Source organism: Xenopus laevis, chromosome 6L (genome assembly GCF_017654675.1).
Source record: "Xenopus laevis strain J_2021 chromosome 6L, Xenopus_laevis_v10.1, whole genome shotgun sequence".
Classification (NCBI taxonomy): Eukaryota; Metazoa; Chordata; class Amphibia; order Anura; family Pipidae; genus Xenopus; species Xenopus laevis.
In genome coordinates, this window is record NC_054381.1 from 35449903 (window position 1) to 35470589 (window position 20687).

A 20687-nucleotide genomic window follows, 5' to 3' on the forward strand; every position below is an offset into this window, starting at 1 on the left:
TACTTTTTTTTTACCCATCATTCTTTGCTGACAGGAGACAGATCTGTAGCTATTGCTGGCAGGATGTTTTGGTTTCTGCTTCTATCTGGTGCAACAGCAGCAAGTTCAGCTCAGACGCGTATTATTGGCAGCGGCATCACAGTCCAAGGATTCGTCAGCCTCTACACTTTTTTGGTTTCATTGTGATTGGCTACATTAAACTGTGTATTTCTATGAAGCTAAGAGATTGACTGGTATAATTTCTTGTTCCTATGATTCTATTGGCAGAAGGGTTTATATGATGCAGACATGTTTGATTGGTGTTACTCTGGTAATGTTGTTGGATGGTATAATCATCAGTCAATAAAGTTTATGAGTTTGGAAGATGCATTTCTGGCCATAAATGGCACAGTAAAAATTGCCATAATAACCGCCATAAAACAAGACTATTTAATAGCGAAAATATTCGCAAAAATGTAATTTGTCACCAGAAAATTTGCAACTCGCTAAAATTACTGCTGAGTAAGCTGATTCGTTAATGTAGTTACCGCAAGTGATAGCAATGACTTCTGAACGCATCGCTGTTTAGCAAATTTAGTCGCTGCGAATATTCTGGCGGGAAAAATATTCTCAGTGATAACAAGCGGCAACTTAAAGTCAGATTTACCGCACTTTAGTAAACGGACTCCTATTATATGACCACTTTTGATAAGGGATGAAAGGAAAAGTAACATAAGTGTTTAGCAGTCCTTCACATTTGCTCCAGAATATCTACTAAGGTAATTGAAAAACCATAACCTCTTCCAAGAGATTAGTCATTGGATTAGTGTTACATTGTTCTTAGTCCTAAAAACATGTGGTTTTGCTGTTTTGGAAAACTGGCCTGAAAACTGGAGAAGTGAATGTTACAGGTCCTCTTTGCTTTTTGCTCCTTATGTTCAAAAATGTAGCAGCAATGATTTCAAACATCACAAAATGTAATTTTGCCCAAAGATTTTTTGAAAATAGATTTACGTGCAATCTGACAAATCTGTCAAATTGTCGTGAGGTTAGTGGGCACCGAACTAACAATTTTCGTCTGACATTGGTCAGAAAATCAGTCGGCCAGGTTAGAAAATTTCCATCGGTCTAAGTGAAATGTATTTATTGTCTAACTGTTTTCAGGACCAAGCAGGCAACTACCCACAGTTTCCTAGTTTCAACTAGATGAAATGGCCTTTTTTTTGATGGACAAATTTTCATTTAAATGATCGTTTCAGGTCCTACGATAATGAAAAGAATCTTTTAAAACATCTATGGCCATCTTTAGACAGATCAATTAGTATAACACCCAATAATGGTTGTTTTCCTATTACAATATATTATTCACCGCTGATTATTATTTACATTATTTAAAATGTCTGATTTAGTTTGGCAGACTTTTTACAAAACAAATTAAATGACATTATTATTGTTGTAATTTTCAATTATTTTATATATTTTCACATCTAAGGTTTTGGCTTTGTCGTGATTTTTGTTCCTCCAAATGTAATGTGTATTTGTCAAGTGTGTTTGTTCACTTCGTGATTAATAATGAAGCGTTTCCAATATAATTAAATTACTGTAGAGTTTAACCTCAGAATAGAACTTTTTACTATTTTTGCTAAAGTTACATGTAGCAGGATTATATATATATATATGTAACAAATGCCAATAGTTTATGAAGTTATCCAACAGTGAATACATATAGAGGCGGTTACCATTATTGCTTTGTAGCTAGCTTTTTAATGATAATATGATTACGTTAATGAAATGCTCCATGCTTGTCATTTATTAAAACATTGTCCTCTGTGCGGTTAAGTGACACAAATTCCAATGTAGTTAAAGAGCAGACTTTTGCATTACTTTCAGACGCTGCCATTTTTAGACTTAAATTGCTCCATTTACTGTAAAATAAATTGTGATTCAGTAGAAATTGAAGTACACGATGGAAGATAGTACTTCAATTCATTGCCTTATTCCATCAAATTGCTCAAATGCCTGGGCATGTTGCCATGTTATTCACCAATGGCATTAATCAAATGTGGCATGTGGAAGATGCAAGTAAAAACAAAAACTCAATAAAGTTTAAGAGCATGTGGTAAAGAACAGTTTTTTAGGGGTTAATGGCATTGAGTGATTTTTAATACATGCAATGCTCCTTTTACTGTCTAAATAAAACCATAAACATAAGCTTAATTTAGGATATAAAACTCAATGAAGTGCAGGGATCAAGGAAAGAAATTTGTAGGGGAACAGCAAGACTAGGGATGTTGCTTCCTGCGGCATGAGATGAATGGGATTGGCTAGAAGAGCAATTTATAATTAGTCCATAAGAGTCCATATCTCAGAATGATTATATCAATGAGATTTATGGTGGTCATTTACTGATGAAACACATTGAAAGACCAATGAAAATCAAGGCAAATCATGGTATGAACAATTCAAAACGATGAACAAGATGTTACCAATGGCTCAAAATCTTCAATGTTGGGAGATGTATTTCAAAAACAGCTTGCAGACGGCATCCAGCTTATTATGCCATCCCAATGTGTGTAGATGTTTTAGGACTTTTATATAACTATGGCAAATATTAGTAAATATTTATAATTATATGTTCAGTGAACAGACAAGCATATTAAATAATGAAAATAATTCATTATGGTAGGATTTTGAAGAATTATCCACTTTTTAAACATTTATCTTAAAAAAGTGGGATAATTAGTGATGGCGAATTTGGGGTGTTTTGCTTTGCGGAAAAATTTGCGAATTTCCAGTGAAATTCGCGAAATGGTGAAAAATTCGCGAAACAGCAACAGTGTTTTTTGGACATGAGCGTCCATTTTTTGTGAAATTGTGCCCGTGTCCAAAAAAGCCGGCGTCCATTTTTTTTGACGCTGGCGAATTTTAGCGGTGGTTTTGACAATTTATTTGCCGGTGGCAAATCACGGGAATTTGCCGCGAGTTTGCGCCTTGTGAATAAATTCGCCCATCACTAGGGATAGGCAGTGAAGCAGCAATGGGCAACAACAGTGTTGGATTGGCCCAAAAGGATACCAGGAAATCTCCTGGTGGGCCCAACTGCTTCTCATTATTTCATGGTCATTCCCAAGTTCTGTGTGGGAATTAAAAGGAGAGATCGATGGAAGGATAGATTACAGTATGTAAAGAAAAGAGACTAGGAGAATAAAGTGATTGATTGAGAAGAGGAGGAAAATAGTTTGGAGTGGGTCTATGGTCTAAGGTTTTCTGGTAGTCCCTGGCATTCAGGTCTGACACTGGGCCACAGGATTTCCTGTAGATGTTGTTGAAATACAGCTCCTACATTCCAACTTGTTTTAAATGACAGTGGGATACTGGAGGATGTAGTCAGCAACATTGGATGCCTTTGGTTGCTAATCACTGCAGAACAGTGGGCTGATAGTGTATCTCAGTTATATAAATGCATAAGAGGTCCCTGACCTTTAATAAATACAGTAGCTACCACCACAGATTGTTAATGGGGAGGTACCTCTCATCTAGCAGCATGTCCCAGAATGCCCCAGTCACGGCCCCTTTCTTAAATAAACAAAGCAGTTTAAAATCATGTTTTCAGTATAAACAGCAATAATATCCAAAGTAAATCATTTTTTTATACCAAAGACAGGTAAGAAAAAGGTTTTGTTTAAAGAGCAAGAAACAACATACATAACCTCATCTAACTAGAAAACACTACAGTGACAAGAAACAGGGGGATTTATTTACATGACGTTGTCATTTTCTCCTGTCACAGAATCTACTTTCAACCTGATATTTCTTTAATGTCTACATGACAATGCTATCACAAGACACACCATCCCTTATGAAGAGGCCTTTTCTATGGCAAATCTAGTTAAGTGCATATCATGCAGCACTAATATAGTGCAATATCTTGCCTTACATATAGCAAAAAAAAAAGATGTAGGCAACATTAAGAGAGTTAGAGAAAGTAGAAACATCGTAACATATACAAGTTAGTACTGTTGAGAGGAACTTGCTAAAAATACATCAGAGTAGGACAGTTCCATGTCATTGTGGCACAAGTCACTTTGGAAACCATTTTGTTCCATGTATGGTCCTCTAATACCTTCAACGTTCCGTCATCCATGTGACATTATGTACAATTACCCCAGTTATCTGTCGTTGACTTAAAAACACAAAGGTTGTTAAATTTAAAGCTGTTCCGAGTGTGGTATGAAGTCATGCGTATTGGCCTGTTGAGTCTTGTGCTGAGTAAGGTACTTGAAATGGACATATATTTTGAAATGCTTATTTTCCTTCCGTTAGGATCCATTAATAATTTATGTGTAACGTTAACTAGATTAACCTGTAGTTACGGTTCAGAATCGGTGTGAATAGTTTGATGAAGTCCTTGTTTCTTCTTAATTTGCTGTTTTAGACTTGAGATATGGAAGTTGAATGTTCACAAAGATTGTTCACATGTCTGCATCTCCATCGTATGCCAGAGTTAATGGTTTCAGGCGGTTGTTTTGTCGTCTCGGGGGTTTCTTTGGCTTTTTGCTAAAAAGAAAAGAGCACAAGTTTATTAGAAGGATGCAATATCTCTCTCTCTCTCTCTCTCTCTCTCTCTCTCTCTCTAGAATATGTCAGTATTCCTTTATAGTCTGGTCTTAAAGCTTATAGTAAAATACAATTATCAGTCACTCACTGATCTAACAGAAACAGTGTACTCTTCAGCTGGCCATATACGGGCCGATAAAAGCTGCCGACAGACTGAGTCAGCAGCTTATTGACCTGCGTGCGGGACCCTCCGACAGACTTCCCCGATCAATATCTGGCCAAAAATTGGCCAGATGTTGATTGGGCGGGGTTAAAAATCCCATTGAATTGCGACCGCATCTGTTTGTTGATGCAGTCCCGCGATCCGACCGCCCATATTGACTGCATTATGATGTGATCATTGAGCCCTATGGCCCACAATTGGATCAGCCGGATATCGCCCACCTCACTGTCAGCATATCGGGGAGAGATCCCCTTGTTTGAGCAGATCTCTACTTGTGTGATCACCTTTAAGGTGGCAATGCATGTAACACTTATGATCTTTCCTTTCTATTTGTCACAGGAAAGATCGTTTGTTTTCATTACAAGCATTAAGAGCTGAATTGTGAGATAAATAGCATTCTACCTATTCCATTCTGACTATTCAGCAGTATCCCCTGGCCGATGCCTTCAAAGGTGCCCAATCAAAGTTTTTTTCGTGGTTTTTATACTTAATAAATCAGGAATTCTTCGATTTTTAGAGGAATAAAAAAAACACAAATTTTTATAGTAAAAATATGTTTGTGAAAAAAAAGAAATCTAAATGTTAGTAAATAAGCCCCTTAATATATACATCATTATTGCGGAGTTCATGGTATACAATTTATCATCTTAAAAACTTTCCAGAGAGGTTGCAATGTTCATGTACAGGTTGACGAGTGTTTTATTAACACAAGAGTACATTTTTTGGCAAAACCTATGGCCCCTGGGATCAAGCAGATGTTTAAACAGCAAATGCAGTTATAATGCCCTACTCTATAGTGACCACTACATAATAACTGTATAAATGGATTAGGAAAGAACCACAAATACTAAATTACTATGGTTAGGTAATACATTCCAATGGCAATTATAATGAGAAGATTTACTCAGCTAACTTATTGGATGCAAAGGCCAGCCAGAAGAAAATGTTTCCGGTGAGTGGTCTACTATGCATTTTGAAAAAGTTATACATCATTATCCTGCAACTCACCAGGCCAAATAGATCATAGAAACAACAAAGATGAGTAACACAAAGGCTCCAGCTGCCACCCCATACACCCAGGTCTTCAGTCTCCCATCTAAAAGAGGGAATGTTAGTTGTTAGTAAAGAAATTAAAAGCATTTGGAAACAGGTTAATATGATAACTTAAATAACATATAGAAATGGAAGCTTTTGTTAAAGAACTGTATTTGTTAATGGCACAAGGGAATCAAATGCAATTAGAAAAGAATGCAGATTGTAGCTCATAATACAGGTATCAGATCTATGAACCAGAATGATTATTATTTTTCCCCTAATTTGGATCTCCATAATTTATGTCTACGAAAGGACATTTAAACATTAAGGGGCAGATTTATCAAGGGTCAAATTTCGAAGTAAAAAATACTTTGAAATTCGACCATCGAATTAAAATACTTCAAATTCGAATATCGAAGTCAAAGTATTTTTCACCGATTTTGGCCATCGAACGATCAAAGTAAAATCGTTCGATCGAACGATTAAATCGTTTAGATTCAAACGATTTTACTTCGATGTGTAAAGACTTAGAAAATGGTTGTAGAAAGTCCCCATATGCTAACATAGCACTTCAGCAGGTTTAATTTGGCGAAGTATTGAAGTCGAAGTTTTTTTAAAGAGACAGTACTGGTCGAATATTCAAACTATTTTTACTTGGAATCGAATTTGAAGTAAATTCGAAGTCGTAGTATCCTATTCGATGGTCAAAGTATCCAAAAAATTACTTTGAATTTCAAATTTTTTTACTTCGAAAATTCCCTTGAATTCACTTCGATCCTTGATAAATCTGCCCCTAAATAAACTGAACAAAATAGTACTGCTTGATACGTAAGTGAAGTCACTGCACCATGCATGTACAGTATCTAAGTTTAAAAAGCCTTTTTTGTTATTGTCAGTTCTCAGACAAACAAAAACATTTCAGGCCTAAACGTGGCTTTTTTTTCTGAACATTTGGGCTTGAAACATTGTTCTTTGCCTGAGAGCTGAGCCATGATACCAATAAAGGCTTTTTAAACTTAGATGAATGGATGGTGCTATGATTTCACTGGAGTGGACAACTCTATACGAGCACCTGTTTCTTGAAAGCTCAAAAGGTTGAGTAGTGACCAACTGTACTACAGGATAGTACTGCTGCCAGTAAGGTTTGTTTAGCTTTTATCATTATTACAGAGAAAAGGAAATAGATAATTGCTTATAAATCTCTATGAAAGGTGGCCTTCCCATAATTCTCTTATTAGTGGATAACGGGTTTCCAGATTAAGATCCCATGCCAGTATAAATAATAAATATTGATATATTAATATAAGACACTAATTCATATTAGATTTGTAGGTAATATTCATGTCATAAAGGACTACATTACCTAAACTATAGTATACTAATAACAGGCCCGGCCATTGGTAGTTTCAATTTTAAAAGGAATAAATACACCTATTTTCTATATAAACATATTCATTCATAAACTAATGGACTTATGTTAAAAAGGTGCAATATCTGAAATGCCAGAAATGACTGTAAATGCACTTTTGTTTTAAATACACACATTCCTACCCAATGCCACAGATTAAAAGGAAACCATAATAACGTGCCATAGACTCATAGGAACCATTTCCTGACCCTATTTAGGTTCATTCAACCCCTCCTTCACTATGTTCCATTGCGAAGTTATGGGACTTGCAGTAATATTGCACTTTACCCACTTTAAACCCTTTCTTGAAAAGAGGTTTATGTAATAAAAGTGCAAAGTTTCCTACAGGTCTAATTACTTATAGAAACCAATCCGCGGGTAGCATTTATTGGTCACCTGTCTAAAAGCAAACATCTTATTGGCTGCTATGGGTTACTGTCTCCGAACAAACTGTGTCCCTTCTATTACACATGAGGACTTGACAATGCCCACTTTCACTTTTCAAAAAAAAAAAAGAAAAAAAAGAGAGATTGTTTTGCGGTAATACTGTTTATTGGCTAACTGATACTGAATATGTAATAAATTAGAAATGTTTTTATTAGGTGACATCATGAAAATTTCTGGTGTAGAAATGTAATGTATTTTCACTTTTTCACTAGAGAAACAGTGTTATACACAGAAGGCCCAGGCTTTTTCATGATTTACTGTAGATATAAATCTAGTCTTAGCACAGCAAGAGTATATATACAGCAACAGTTTAAGAGGAAGGTAGACACAATACCATTAAAGATTAATTGCGAGATTACTAAAATAAGTTTAAAGAAGTATTGAGTTACTTAACTTTGAGCATGATATCAACAGCAATACTCAAAACAATTTGTACTTCGTTTTTATTTTTGTTCACATTTTTAAAATGTTTTAATTATTGTCTTGTTCTGCGAGTTGGAATTTAAACTGCTATCTAGTTGCATAGCATAACTAAATTGCCTGTAAAACTATGCCAAAATCATATAAAATAAATAATGAAGACCAAATGCAAACTTGATAAAACGTCCACCTACAACATACTTAAAAAGCATATAAAGGTGAACATCCTCTGTAATGTATTTTATTAGTCATCACAATTGAAGACTAATGGAAACCACCCCTGGAACTCCTTTCTTACTTTCCATCTAATGATGCACTCTAAAAATACAGTATATAAAAGTAGCAATAAATATTGCATTGTTATTTCTTGATTCCTATGTGATGACAACTTTAATATTCAAATGAAATTCCATTTATAGTCTCAGTTACCAGTATGTAAGTAAAAAAAGTCCCCAATGCCACAGAATTACATAAACTTTTGTCCAAAAGTGGAGTAGACCTTGGTTATTCTCTAAGGCACTGCCTTAGAACACATGACTATATAGGCGTATCATCTAGATATATATTTAGAAAGAATATGTAGAATGATATTTTTCATGGCTTCAGAGATCTGAATAGGAAGCTTGCAGTTAATTAAATGTATACCTACACAGACTATAAAATGCATTGTACCTGATCCAAAGGGTTGTAAAAACCATGTTCTTCCTCCATAACCTGACTGACTACTCGATGGCTGGGTTGGGTTGATGGCTCGGCTTGTTTTAACATCTCCCTTCTTTTCATCTAATGTTGGCATTATTACTACTGGTATTAGAGTGCACTGATCTAGGGTTCCATCAGACGACGTTACTTCAGTATATCCATCTTCACAGCCACATGACCCTGTCTGTAGGAGAAGAGGGAAAAAACAACTTTTACAGAAACAATTTTTTCAAGCAAATACTTGTCGAATGCACATTTCCTCAGCACATTTCAATCTTAACAAATCAAAGGTGGCAAAGAAACGAGGCTATACAGAGGATATAAATCTCAATATTTATAAGTTATGGGTTAGAGTCAAAATATTTCCAGGAATCAAATGCACTATACAAATACTACAGAGGAAATAATCAATGAATGATCAAAGCTGGACAGTAAACGCCTGTGTAATGTTGTTTCCTATGTGACGTCCTTAAAATTAAGTTTATAATGGCAAAATGCATAGAAGGAAATAGTTATTTATTAAAATCTTAGATCATTTTGACCTATATTAATGTTTTAAAGACACTGGCTGGACTGTCAATCTGTCTATCCTGGCAAATACCAGAGTAGTTGCTGTAAGATGCCATAGACAATCACTTGTAACTGAACCCAAGGGTTTTGTTTGAGCTAGAGCAGTGATCCCCAACCAGTAACTTGTGAGCAACATGTTGCTCTCCAACCCCTTGGATGTTGCTCTCAGTGTCCCCAAAGCAGGTGCTTATTTTTAAATTCCAGGCTTGGAAGCAAGTTTTATTTGCATAAAATAAATAAAGTAGAGCCTCTTGTAGGCTGCCGGTCCACATAGGGGCTCCCAAATAACCAATCACAGCCCATAATTGGCACCCAAGGGACTTTTTCATGCTTGTGCTGCTCCCCAACTCTTTTAACATTTGAATGTGGTTTACGGGTAAAAAAGATTGGGGACCCCTGAGCTAGAGTGTGCACAAAATTCCAGGGCCTAATTTAATCATAATTTTCTGTGTCTTCAGTGTATCAGTACATACCTCGGTGCAATATGAGTGTTGCTGTGCGCAAGGTGGGTTACATGATCTTTCAGTCTCTGGATGATATGCCTCTAAGCAGCCTCCTGCAGAACAGAAAATAACATTTAAGTATACATTTTAATAACAACCCAGCAATACTAATTGGCTCATTGCTCATGAAAATGTATTGGTAAATAAACGTTTGGATTAACAGCAGATGCTGTTAGGTAATTGCAATCTGAAATATTTATAGGCATCAAATTCAAAATGTATTTTAATATTTTATTTGCATTTGCATTTTAAGCACCAGTTCCACATTCCACTTATATTTTATTTCTGATCTTTAGAGATGATTGGAGTCATCTTGATTAAAATTTTCGTCAGAATTCCAGAAATTAAAACAGCCCAATTTGCAATAATTCAAGTTATTCAATAATTCAGCGTATGACTCATCAAGATAGCTACTAATCTATGCTCACAACTGTACTGTGCATTTAATCCAGAAGATTTATAGTATTTGGTTAATGCACTTGATATTCCTCTCTGAGACAGAGCTCCGGGATGATTAATGACCTCAGTGAAAGGAAAGTTATTTTTAAACCCCTAAAGAGGAATCATAGAAGCTATAAATATTTGTTTTATACAATACTATTTTAGTTGTTTTGGTCCCCTCTGAAGATCTAATATTTTACAGCTTTTAACAACCCTCATGTAATATTTAGCAAAATTTGGTCTACTCTATTATATCAATAAACTGCCTAAAGGTGGCCATAGACATAGCAATTATGATCTTTCTTGGAAAAGATCTTTCAACACACACGTGTAAAGCTGAATCGTCAGATTTAAATGTAGAAGCAATAGAATTCTACCTGTATCTGATGATTCAGCACTAACAATGGCCGATGTTCAGGTGCCTTCAAAGGCACTCAATCAGAATTTTTCGTCATGCCCGATTGACGAGCCGACCAATATCCAAGTCTTCTGCCGATATCGGTCGGCTCTTTCCACACCATACACCCACAGAATATCGTACAAAATATTATCTGTGCATCTATGGCCACCTTAGGACACATATACAGAACAGTTAATGTCTCTCTATACAGAAACATTATAATTATATAAGCTTAAAAATATTCACCTGTCACATTTAAGCCATCCGACCTTTGACACCAGACCATTCGAGAAGATCCTTTCCAAGGACTGGCCAACCATTTGTACTCATAACACTTACCATCTATACAGAGAATAATAATACATATATATATAGTTAAAATAACAAGCTCAATACCAGATAATAAGCACATATGATACTGAAATGCAAACTAGCACTGAGGGAAAATTTGGTCATGGCCTCCTTCCTTTATTATTAATACATTACACTTGCTTGTAAACTTCTCTGTTTCATTACAATTGATGTTGTGAGATTATTTAGGCTGAGATTTTCAAACTGTGTCACTGTAAGGGCAGAGACGCACAAGGAGATTCGTGGAGATTAGTCACCCGGCGACAAATCGCCTCTTCTTCGGGAACTTTGGGCAACTTCGGAAAGCGAAGCACTCCGACTGCCACCCCACCGCCGATTTAGCTAGATTTCGATCTAGATTTCGATCTAGATTTCGATCTAGATTTCGATTCTAGCCAGCAGGAAGGCAGTTCTGGGAAATTAGTCGCTCGAAGAAGAGGTGATTTGTCACCGGGCGACTAAATCTCCCCGAATCTCCACGTGTGTCTCTACCCTTAACATGGTGTAAATACAAATAGCATTATCCATATCTAGCTTTGACATCCCTAATCTGAAGGAACTTACCATTACATGGTTGTGATTCCACAACTTGTTCTGGACACAGATGTTGATTTTCCATTTCTTGAAGTATTACTGCACGAGATCGCATCTTTATTCCACCAAAGCCCAGATCTTCTCCATTAACACAAGTCAGCTGACACAAACTCCACTCAGACCATTCACTCAAGTAACAATCACCTAAAAGATAAATAAATAGCAATACATTGAAGGGAACCTTGCTGCATATATCTGATATCGAGGTACAATAAAAAAGGTAGAGCAGTGAATAGTGTGTTTGTAAACATTATACATGTTTTCACATAGAACTTTACCAAATTAATCAAAAATATCAAATAATGTCATAAAATATATTATTATACCTGGGCATGGGACAGTGCATGATTCATCTAGCACAATGTTCTTGTCATTATTCACAATAAGGTCAATGTCTCCACAAAACTCTTCATCTACTATTTTACCAGAATCTTCCCTGGATCCATCATAAACAACACAAGAAATGTTTCTGAACCTTGTTCCTACACCGCATTGAGCATCCTGAAAATAGAATAAAAAATCTTTTTAATCTGAAGTGACACGAGAGTGATGTAATAAAAATGATTAGATGATCCAATAACCCAGAGCAACCAATCAGATGTTGATCTGATGCTATGGGTTACTAGACTAGTAACAAACTTTTCGTCTGTATTAATAAGAAATGTTATAACTGGCCACTATAGGACACCTTTGATTACACTACCCAAAATGTGATTTAGACAGTAGTAAAAGAAATTGCTATAGGACAAGGCGTGTGAAATCTCATCATTGATGCCTTCTGAACTCTCTCCATAAAAATCTTGTGGAAAGTGCCAATGATCTGCCTACCAGAGAGAAATTATTTTCATCTCAAAGTGAATTTGGTGGAACAACAGTGGGCTCTTTTTTTATACCCTTGCACTTTAACTACAGGGAAAATATGTACAACCAAACATGGCAATATGGAATATTTCATTTGAGAGACAATTATATCTCTTTAACTACTAATTACGACTTTGAAACAAAAATAAGTAGGAGCTGGGGTATACCTCAACTTTGCACAAAGACCATCGTCCATACTGCCATCGGTAACATGGCTTTACCGGACAGGGTTTGGATTGCTCCATCTGTGAAGGGCAGGGTCTTCCATCTCCCTGGGAAGGTTGAATCACGGTTCTATTCCGTAGCATTTTACCTAATGTTCAAAAAAAACATGAATGGTAAAAACAGATAAAATTGTTTTCCAAGGGAGACTATATTGGGTTTAACCTAAATAGACATAGAGCTATACAGGTATAGGATTTGTCATCCAGAATGCTCAGGACCTGGGGATTTTTGGATAATGTAATTTTGGATCATTTAAACATTAAATAGACAAGCTGATTTTGCTTCCAATGAGGATTATACTTTTCAAGTACAAGGTACTGTTTTATTATTAAAGAGAAAAAGAAAATCATTGTTAAAAATATGGATTATTTGGATAAAATGGAGTTTATGGGAGATGGCCTTTCCCTAATTTGGAGCTTTCTGGTTAATGGGTTTCCAGGTAACGGATCCCATACCTGTATAATAAAATATAACAATTTAGTATTAAAAATAAAAAATGTAATAATAATTAAGATGAAAATCAAACTGGTTATAATATATAGGCAAATAATAACTGCAGCAATCCAAAAACACTGAGCTCACTAGAAATGTACAATGCAAACTGTATGTTGTTTATAATATTACATACAACATTGCAGTTAACCAGTAAATGTATGTTTTATGGGGAATAACAAAGAACAGACCTTGTAGGCCGCATTCTTTGGAACATTTGGACCAAAATGACCATTCAGAGAGTTGGCAGTTGATAGGACATTCCACAACACAAGATATATTCATCTGCCATGTTCTTTCCAAGCCAAGCTGAAAGAAAAAAGTTTTCATTTTAAGTGTCATATTTTTTTATTAGTTGAGGATATCAATAAAAATAAATTGCAACTTCCTTCAAAATAAGTTTTAAAGAATGTTTCCTGTTCTTCCTACATGTATGCCTGTATCTTTTGCTATCCTTTCTTTTTGCCCCATACCATTTGCTTATGCAGCCTTAACTCTGTGTATAGACTAAACCCTAAAAATGAATATGGATATGTAATGCCATATTCTTTATACTGAACTGTACCAGCCTAAAGCTTGAAAACAGGAGGTCACCATGTAACGAGAATGTGAATTGATTAGCCTTGTATCGTGACATTTATATTCTATATATTGTGAGTCTGTTTCCTAAGATCAAAGCATGGGCAGTGAATCAGCAGAAAAGAAGATGAGGAGCTACTGGAGAGGCAAATCTTTAGAGGCACAGATCTTCCCTGCTAAATGGCTGTGGTTGCCTTGGACTGGTACAGAAGCCCAAAACATAAGGAACAACATTTTTGCCCTACTTCTTTACTTAAGCTTCAGTTCTCCTTTAAGACTAGGGATGCCCGAACCCAGGATTTGGTTTGGGATTTGGCCAGGATTCATTCCTTGTGCCTGCCTGAACCGAATCCGTATCCTAATTTACAAATGCCATGCATATACAAATTAGGGTGGAAAGGGAAACTTTTCGTCACAAAACAAAGAAGTACACATTTTTTTCCACTTCTTCCTTTTTTTCCCTATGTAAATTAGGATTCGGATTCAGTTTGGTATTCGGGCTGAATCTTTCACAAAGGATTCAGGGATTCTTCTGATTCCCAAATAGTGGATTCGGTGCATCCCTATTTAAGCCAATATCAAACAAGCTCTTCAACTGCCTACAAGTCTCTTGTAAATTTGTTGCTTTCAGCAAGGGTTTGTAAGGTATAAAACGACTTCAGCTACTGCAGCAATGCCTAGATATAGTTAAAGATACAAAGGAGTGAGATTCCAGTATGTTATCTCCCAGTTGCCAGAACTTTTAGCATCACTGCCAGCAAACAGTCCCAGTAATTCCAGCAGCATTATTTATCGTTATAAACAGATTCCTCTCACCTCTTTGCAGTATTTCAAGTCAACTGATTTGACGTCGCTGCGGACGCAGTCAAGCATTCTTGTTTTTATCCCATTTCCACAAACTGCCTTCACACTTAGCTGGCAAGTGCTCCAATCTAAAAGCAATGTTAGATATATAGTAAGAAAATATTGTACTGGTCTAGAAATGCACAGCAGTTTTGTCTGTAGAAATGATTGTGCCTTCCAAATTATTACCTCTTACAGCATTATCATTATCGACTTATATTTATATAGTACTGTGACTTCTAATGCCCATAAATTTCTGTCTAAAAAGAGCATTAAGTCAAGAGATGAAAACATAATTATGCCTCTTTATAGGTCCCTGGTAAGGCCTCATCTGGAGTATGCAGTGCAGTTTTGGACTCCAGTCCTTAAGAGGGATATAAATGAGCTGGAGAGAGTGCAGAGATGTGCAACTAACTGGCTAGAGGGACGGAGGATTTTATTTATTAAAATAGACTGTCATGATTGGGGTTGTTTTATCTTGAAAAAGACAGGGGACATGATTACACTTTACAAGTACATTAGAGGGCATTATAGACAGATAATGGGGGACCTTTTACCCATTAAAATTGATCACTGCACCAGAAGCCACCCCTTTAGACTAGAAGAAAAGAACTTTCATTCGAAGCAACGTAGGGGGTTCTTCACAGTCAGGACAGTGAGGTTGTGGAATGCACTGCCGGGTGATGTTGTGATGGCTGATTCAGTTAATGCCTTTAAGAGGGACTTTGAGGTTTTCTTGTACAGACATAATATCAAAGGCTATTGTGATACAAAAATCCACTATATATATATATATATATATATATATATATATATATATATATATATATATATATATATATATATATATATATTTTATGTGAGTGTATGGAGGGGTTGGTGTGAGTGTGTGTATGCATGAGCACAGGGTTTAATTTGGAGGGGATGAACTTGATAGACTTTAGTCTTTTTTCAACCCGACTTAACTATGTAAGTTTTTTTCCTCATAAAGTTTTTAAAAACCTGTATTTAAAGTCTTCATGGCAAATGCATTATTTTTTTGAGAAACTTGGAAATGCAAGAAAGATATTTGCCACTTGATGGCAGCAGAGTGTGCCACTGCCATAAAGTTGTTCAGCCTCTGATCACAGTTACAGTCAATTAACCTGTCTATATATTTTTGGAGCATAGGAAGGAACCAGAGTACCTGAAGGAAATTTGTGCAGATGAGTTATAATAAATCCTCCAACAACTTAAATGATCTATGCTACATAACTCGAGGCATGACAACAGTTTGCAGAAAAAAAACTGTGTCTGATTCAGTATGGTATGGTATTCATTATTTCATATTTTTAACTAACTTACTGTCTTATATAGTAGAAGCTGCTATAGATACCTTCTATTCCTATTCATAATAATTAATAATAATTTTAAAATGCAGTAGAAAAAAAGACATTAAATGGAGAAATAAAAAAGGCTTATAATTAATGAATTGAAGTAAATAAGTTTACACATGTACTTCAGCAGATCAACATATTCTGAGCATTTACCCAGTGCCCGGGTATAGTCATTAGTATTCGGCACTACATATCACATGGTTGGCATGCTGTGACTTACAGGGCCCAATCCAGCACATGTTCTAAGATATTGAACACCAATTTAGTAACACATTAATTAGTAGACTTAGAGAAATGTAGGGTTGTCGTCTTTGGCTAAAGCTAAAAACCAAAGAATATTGGCAAAATAACAGATTTAGTAAAAAAGGATAATTGTTTTCCAGATATTGTGAGCACCTGGCATAAGGGGACAGTTGAGTTTGAAACCAGATATGTGGCAACCCTAACTGGAATGTAGATTTTCTCATGAATATTGAAGAGGTAAGAACATGTATTTACTAACATTGTTCCTTACCTGTGACGTTGTATTCATAGTGATAACAGTTCTTGTTCAGGTTGCAGGGTTCGGTTTCAATTGCAACATGACAGGCTTTTCCTTCCTCGGCTTGTCGGATAGGTACGGCTGACCTCTCTCGATAGCTGGTTCCATCACAAGGCTTTGGAACAGAGGCAAAACAATTACTTAGAACATACTCGAGACAAAGATTTTAATATTTAAACCGTGTCTTATTCAGTTAAAGATGTGAGTGTTTGTGATTAAAAGCCAGTTTGTTTCTAATTTGCGCAACGCTAACAAACATCAGGGAAGCAAATTAGGCAAACAGTGATTTGCAACTCAAGCAGTGAATTGAAATACTGAACATGCTATTATCAAGGCTGCAAGTTCATTAGCATAATAATGAAAATGTAGTAGGCATTAACATGGCACCAAGACAAATTTACATCTTAATTATCGCAAGGAAAATACGAATGTCTAGAAAAAAAATAGAGATAAAACGTGGGATTTGAGGGATGTTTTTTGCATTTTAACAAAAGCATTAGAATTGTATTTATGGTGCATGGTTGACACCCTTTATTTTGTTCCAGAGCAGCAGCAGTGTAGAAAATCTAGTTATCACTGCAGCTGAACAGGAGTTACACATTCTCTCACTCTGAAACCCACCGTATAAATGTGTTTATTACTATAGCTTATACCTGTATAGGAATCCACCAGTGACCACTATAGTCTAATGGAAGAATGCAGGGGGATGGGTAGGGCTTCTAATACATAGGCAAGACAGGATGTATGAACTGTGTCTAAGTTGAAAGCTGTCTTTTAATGCAAAATACCCTTAGTGACATGGATATTACCCTATTGTCCCAGACTTTTGATCCTTGGAAAACTCCTTGCTCTGTGTACTGCAATCTACCATCTTCCATATATATGACTGCCTAGTGCTAGAAATCACTGATGTTGGGCCAAGAAACCTCCAAGGCAATGGTGACAATCTGTTCACCTGAATCCAATACTCTTTGTAACAATTCTCAGTATGTACAAATAAATGCATCCAGAAGCAGCACCATCATGAAATTTTGCACAGCAAGTGGAGTATGACTCCAAATGGAGCATTGACTTCATTTAGTAAAGGTGCTTATGCACAAACAAGCTCTTTGCACTTCTGGTAAAGTGTCCTTAGCACCATTGTGTTCATCCAACCTGCTCTGAGGAATAGTGCACCAACAGATGCTGGAGATGTTGAGTAGTGGGAAAGAACTTGGCAATTAATCTCCTAAATTGTAATTTGCATATTTTATTGTGGCTCTAAATGAGCATTTCTTGTTGTATGATAAAGATAGTATCACAAAAATGCCAACTTACACAGAAAGTGGCGGAAAGAAAAAGATAAGGACCTGTATTTAAAAAAATAAATAAAGCTGCAATAAACTGCAGGAAATATTTTCCAGTTGAGGCCCTGACACTGCCTGTTCATATATCAGTCATCAATCAGCATGGGTGTATAGAGGCAAGTCTCCCAACTCAGTTCTGTATTAAGAAAAGGAGAATCCAAAAGTTTTCCTGCCGTGGCAACTTCTGTTATTATGTTTTCAATTACTAAAGGATCAGAGGTTAAGGTGATCCAATCCAATATCTGTTATATACAGTAGTTAAGGGGCGAATTTGCGCCGTTTCGCTGAAAAATTTGCGAATTTTCGGGCAAAATTTGCGAAACGGCGAAAAATTAGCGAAACGGCATCCGTTTTTTTGAAAAAAACAATTTTGACGCCGGTGAATTTTTGCCGCAAATTTTTGTGGGCGTTTTGCAAATTCGCTGTGAATTAGCGCCTGGCGAATAAATTCGCCCTTCACTAATATACAGTATAATGTAGTTTATAATAAATATTTATGGTAATAGAGTTTATACCATTTTAGCTAAATCTCCACGGTGTCTCCCTACAGATGCCACCTGCAGAAAAATATATTAATGCATGACATTGTCTCTGAAAAGAATAAATAGATCTTACCAAGGGACACCTGCTCCATTCACTCCATTCAGACATCACACAGTCTTCTGGACAGGGCAGATTGCAGTTTCTGGCCCCCAATGGCATTTCCTCCGGTTCACATAAATAGTCCTCCACAACATCTGAAGGGCCATCTACTGTGTTCTGCATGCATCTGTATCAGACGATTATTTTATGTTAATGGACTTCACAGGATTTCATCAAGCAACAAAACAGACATTAAATTCAAGTAAAACAAATTGCTCATCTATACTTTTGCTTGTGTATTTCAAGTGAGGAAGATATAAAATTGAGTTTTGCTTCTACATATGTGTTTTAGAATTCGAATTTTCGAGTGTCAAAATTGACACATTCAAATTGAAATCCCCCTATTCAAATATAAATTTGAATGTGAGATTTATCACACCTCATCCATGGAAACAGTCCTCATTTGAATATTCGCCACCTAAAACCTGCCGAGTTAATGTACAAGTCAATGGCAGAGGTCCAATGAGCCATTTGGAGATGTTAATAGCCTTCCTGACATTGGAGGGGTTTTTTTTCGGGAAAAAAACTTGATTTGTATGAATCAAATGCAATTTGAATTATTGGGTCGGAACCATTCAATCGAATATTAGACATTCAAATTTTTTCTTAAATAAACTCCTAGTCGAATTGTAGATATTTTCCAATTTGAAAAAAATCACATGAATTCAAAATTCAACCTTTGATAAATGGGCCTCTAATAGTAACTACTTTGGGGCAAATTCACTAAGATTCATAGTTGCGCCAGGCGTAACTTCGCTGCGCTTCGCCACACTTCGCCAGGCGTAGTTTCGCCAGCGCTCGGCAAATTCACTAAAATCCGAAGTTGCACTCAGGGGTAACGTAAGGTTAAGAAGTTGCGCTAGCGTTGATTCGCTAAGCGAAGCGAAGTTACGCTAGCAATGGTTAATTTGCATACGGCATCAAATTCAAATTTCAATGGAGGAATATGTAGCAGCACTACAAATGCCTGGGAAACCTTCAAAACATCAAATAAAATTTTTATTTTGCCCTACACATGTGCCCACTGTATAGTTAAGTTGCCATGAGTCAGGAAATGTAGGGGGGAAGGAGGGGAGCCCCCAAAAAAATTTCGATCTTTTTCAGCCTATCACCCATAATATAGAAAAAACGTCAGCGTTTTTTTGGGACTTAGAAATTTTTTTAACTTTTTTTGAAGCAATCCCTATCTACTCTATTGCGTTTCGCCTGGTCTGAGGTGGCAAAGGAAGTCTAGCGTAAAAGGTAGCGTTCAGTACAATGCGCGCGTTAGTGAATTTGCGTAGTTACGTCTGTTGCAAAAATTCGCCAGGCGTAAGGGTGCGAAGTAACACTAGCGAATTTATGCCAGCGTTCGTTAGTGAATTTGCGAAGTAACGAAAATGACCAACGCTAGCGAATTGACGCTAGCGTTAGGCGCTTAGTGAATTTGCCCCTTTGACTTTATATCATACACTGAGGACCACAACTGCAAAGCATTTGATGCCTGAGGTTCTTTTAATCATACTCATTTAATAAATTGGTCAATATATAAATGCAGATAACCGTCCTCCAAGGAATTTTTAAAACTCACACACAGGCTTTCTTAAATGTTCTACCCATGTGAGGTTCATAATTGGGACTAGAGGGGATTTCTCTTGAGTTATAGTCTTTGATGCTATCACAAGGTTCCTCATTGAATTTGTAATACATGTTATACTGAGAAGATATATTCATATGACTCCCCAGATACTATTAATAGGTTAACCTTTCTATCTCTATGAGCAGGCCTTCTACATATAACTTCAGATGAATCTGACTGATGAGCAGGAATATGAAATAGGAATAGAAGTCATAGCTGTGCAAGAAAATGGGCCCAGTGACAGTAACCCTAATCCTAACCCTAATCCTAACCCTAATCCTAACCATTTATGCTCCTGAAGCCTGCAGAGGTTTCATGGCCAGAGTAGCTTTTATTTTAACTTTGTAAATGAAGTGTTTCTCCAGCTCTGAAATCTATTATAAACAGCTATAGCTCTACAAAAAATCATATCTTTGGAAATGGCACTGGACATTGTTTTCTTTTTCAAATATGAAGGTTCAACCGAGTTCAACCAGCAATTTATTTTACACTTTTTGTGAAGAAGAACAGGCTCAAATCCAGAGAGATGGTGAG

At 36.3% G+C, this 20687-nt stretch overlaps 1 protein-coding gene across 2 annotated transcripts in view; it reads right to left on the reverse strand.

The window, feature by feature from the left end:
• Nucleotides 1-419: 419 nt before the first annotated feature.
• The window catches only part of thsd7a.L (thrombospondin type 1 domain containing 7A L homeolog), a 153245-nt gene continuing 132977 nt past the window's right edge, over nucleotides 420-20687 (reverse strand). Inside the window, exons 18-29 of one of the 2 annotated variants that reach the window (XM_041565914.1) lie at nucleotides 18509-18662; nucleotides 16521-16662; nucleotides 14604-14719; nucleotides 13400-13517; nucleotides 12659-12804; nucleotides 11957-12131; nucleotides 11601-11774; nucleotides 10932-11027; nucleotides 9815-9897; nucleotides 8742-8955; nucleotides 5768-5855; nucleotides 420-4536 (exon numbers count right to left, since the gene is read on the reverse strand). In XM_041565914.1, coding sequence (XP_041421848.1) covers nucleotides 4452-4536; nucleotides 5768-5855; nucleotides 8742-8955; nucleotides 9815-9897; nucleotides 10932-11027; nucleotides 11601-11774; nucleotides 11957-12131; nucleotides 12659-12804; nucleotides 13400-13517; nucleotides 14604-14719; nucleotides 16521-16662; nucleotides 18509-18662 — 1591 coding nt within the window. In that variant the 3' untranslated portion in view covers nucleotides 420-4451. The remainder of the gene's footprint in view (nucleotides 4537-5767; nucleotides 5856-8741; nucleotides 8956-9814; nucleotides 9898-10931; nucleotides 11028-11600; nucleotides 11775-11956; nucleotides 12132-12658; nucleotides 12805-13399; nucleotides 13518-14603; nucleotides 14720-16520; nucleotides 16663-18508; nucleotides 18663-20687) is intronic. The other variant, XM_041565915.1, reaches the window with a different exon arrangement.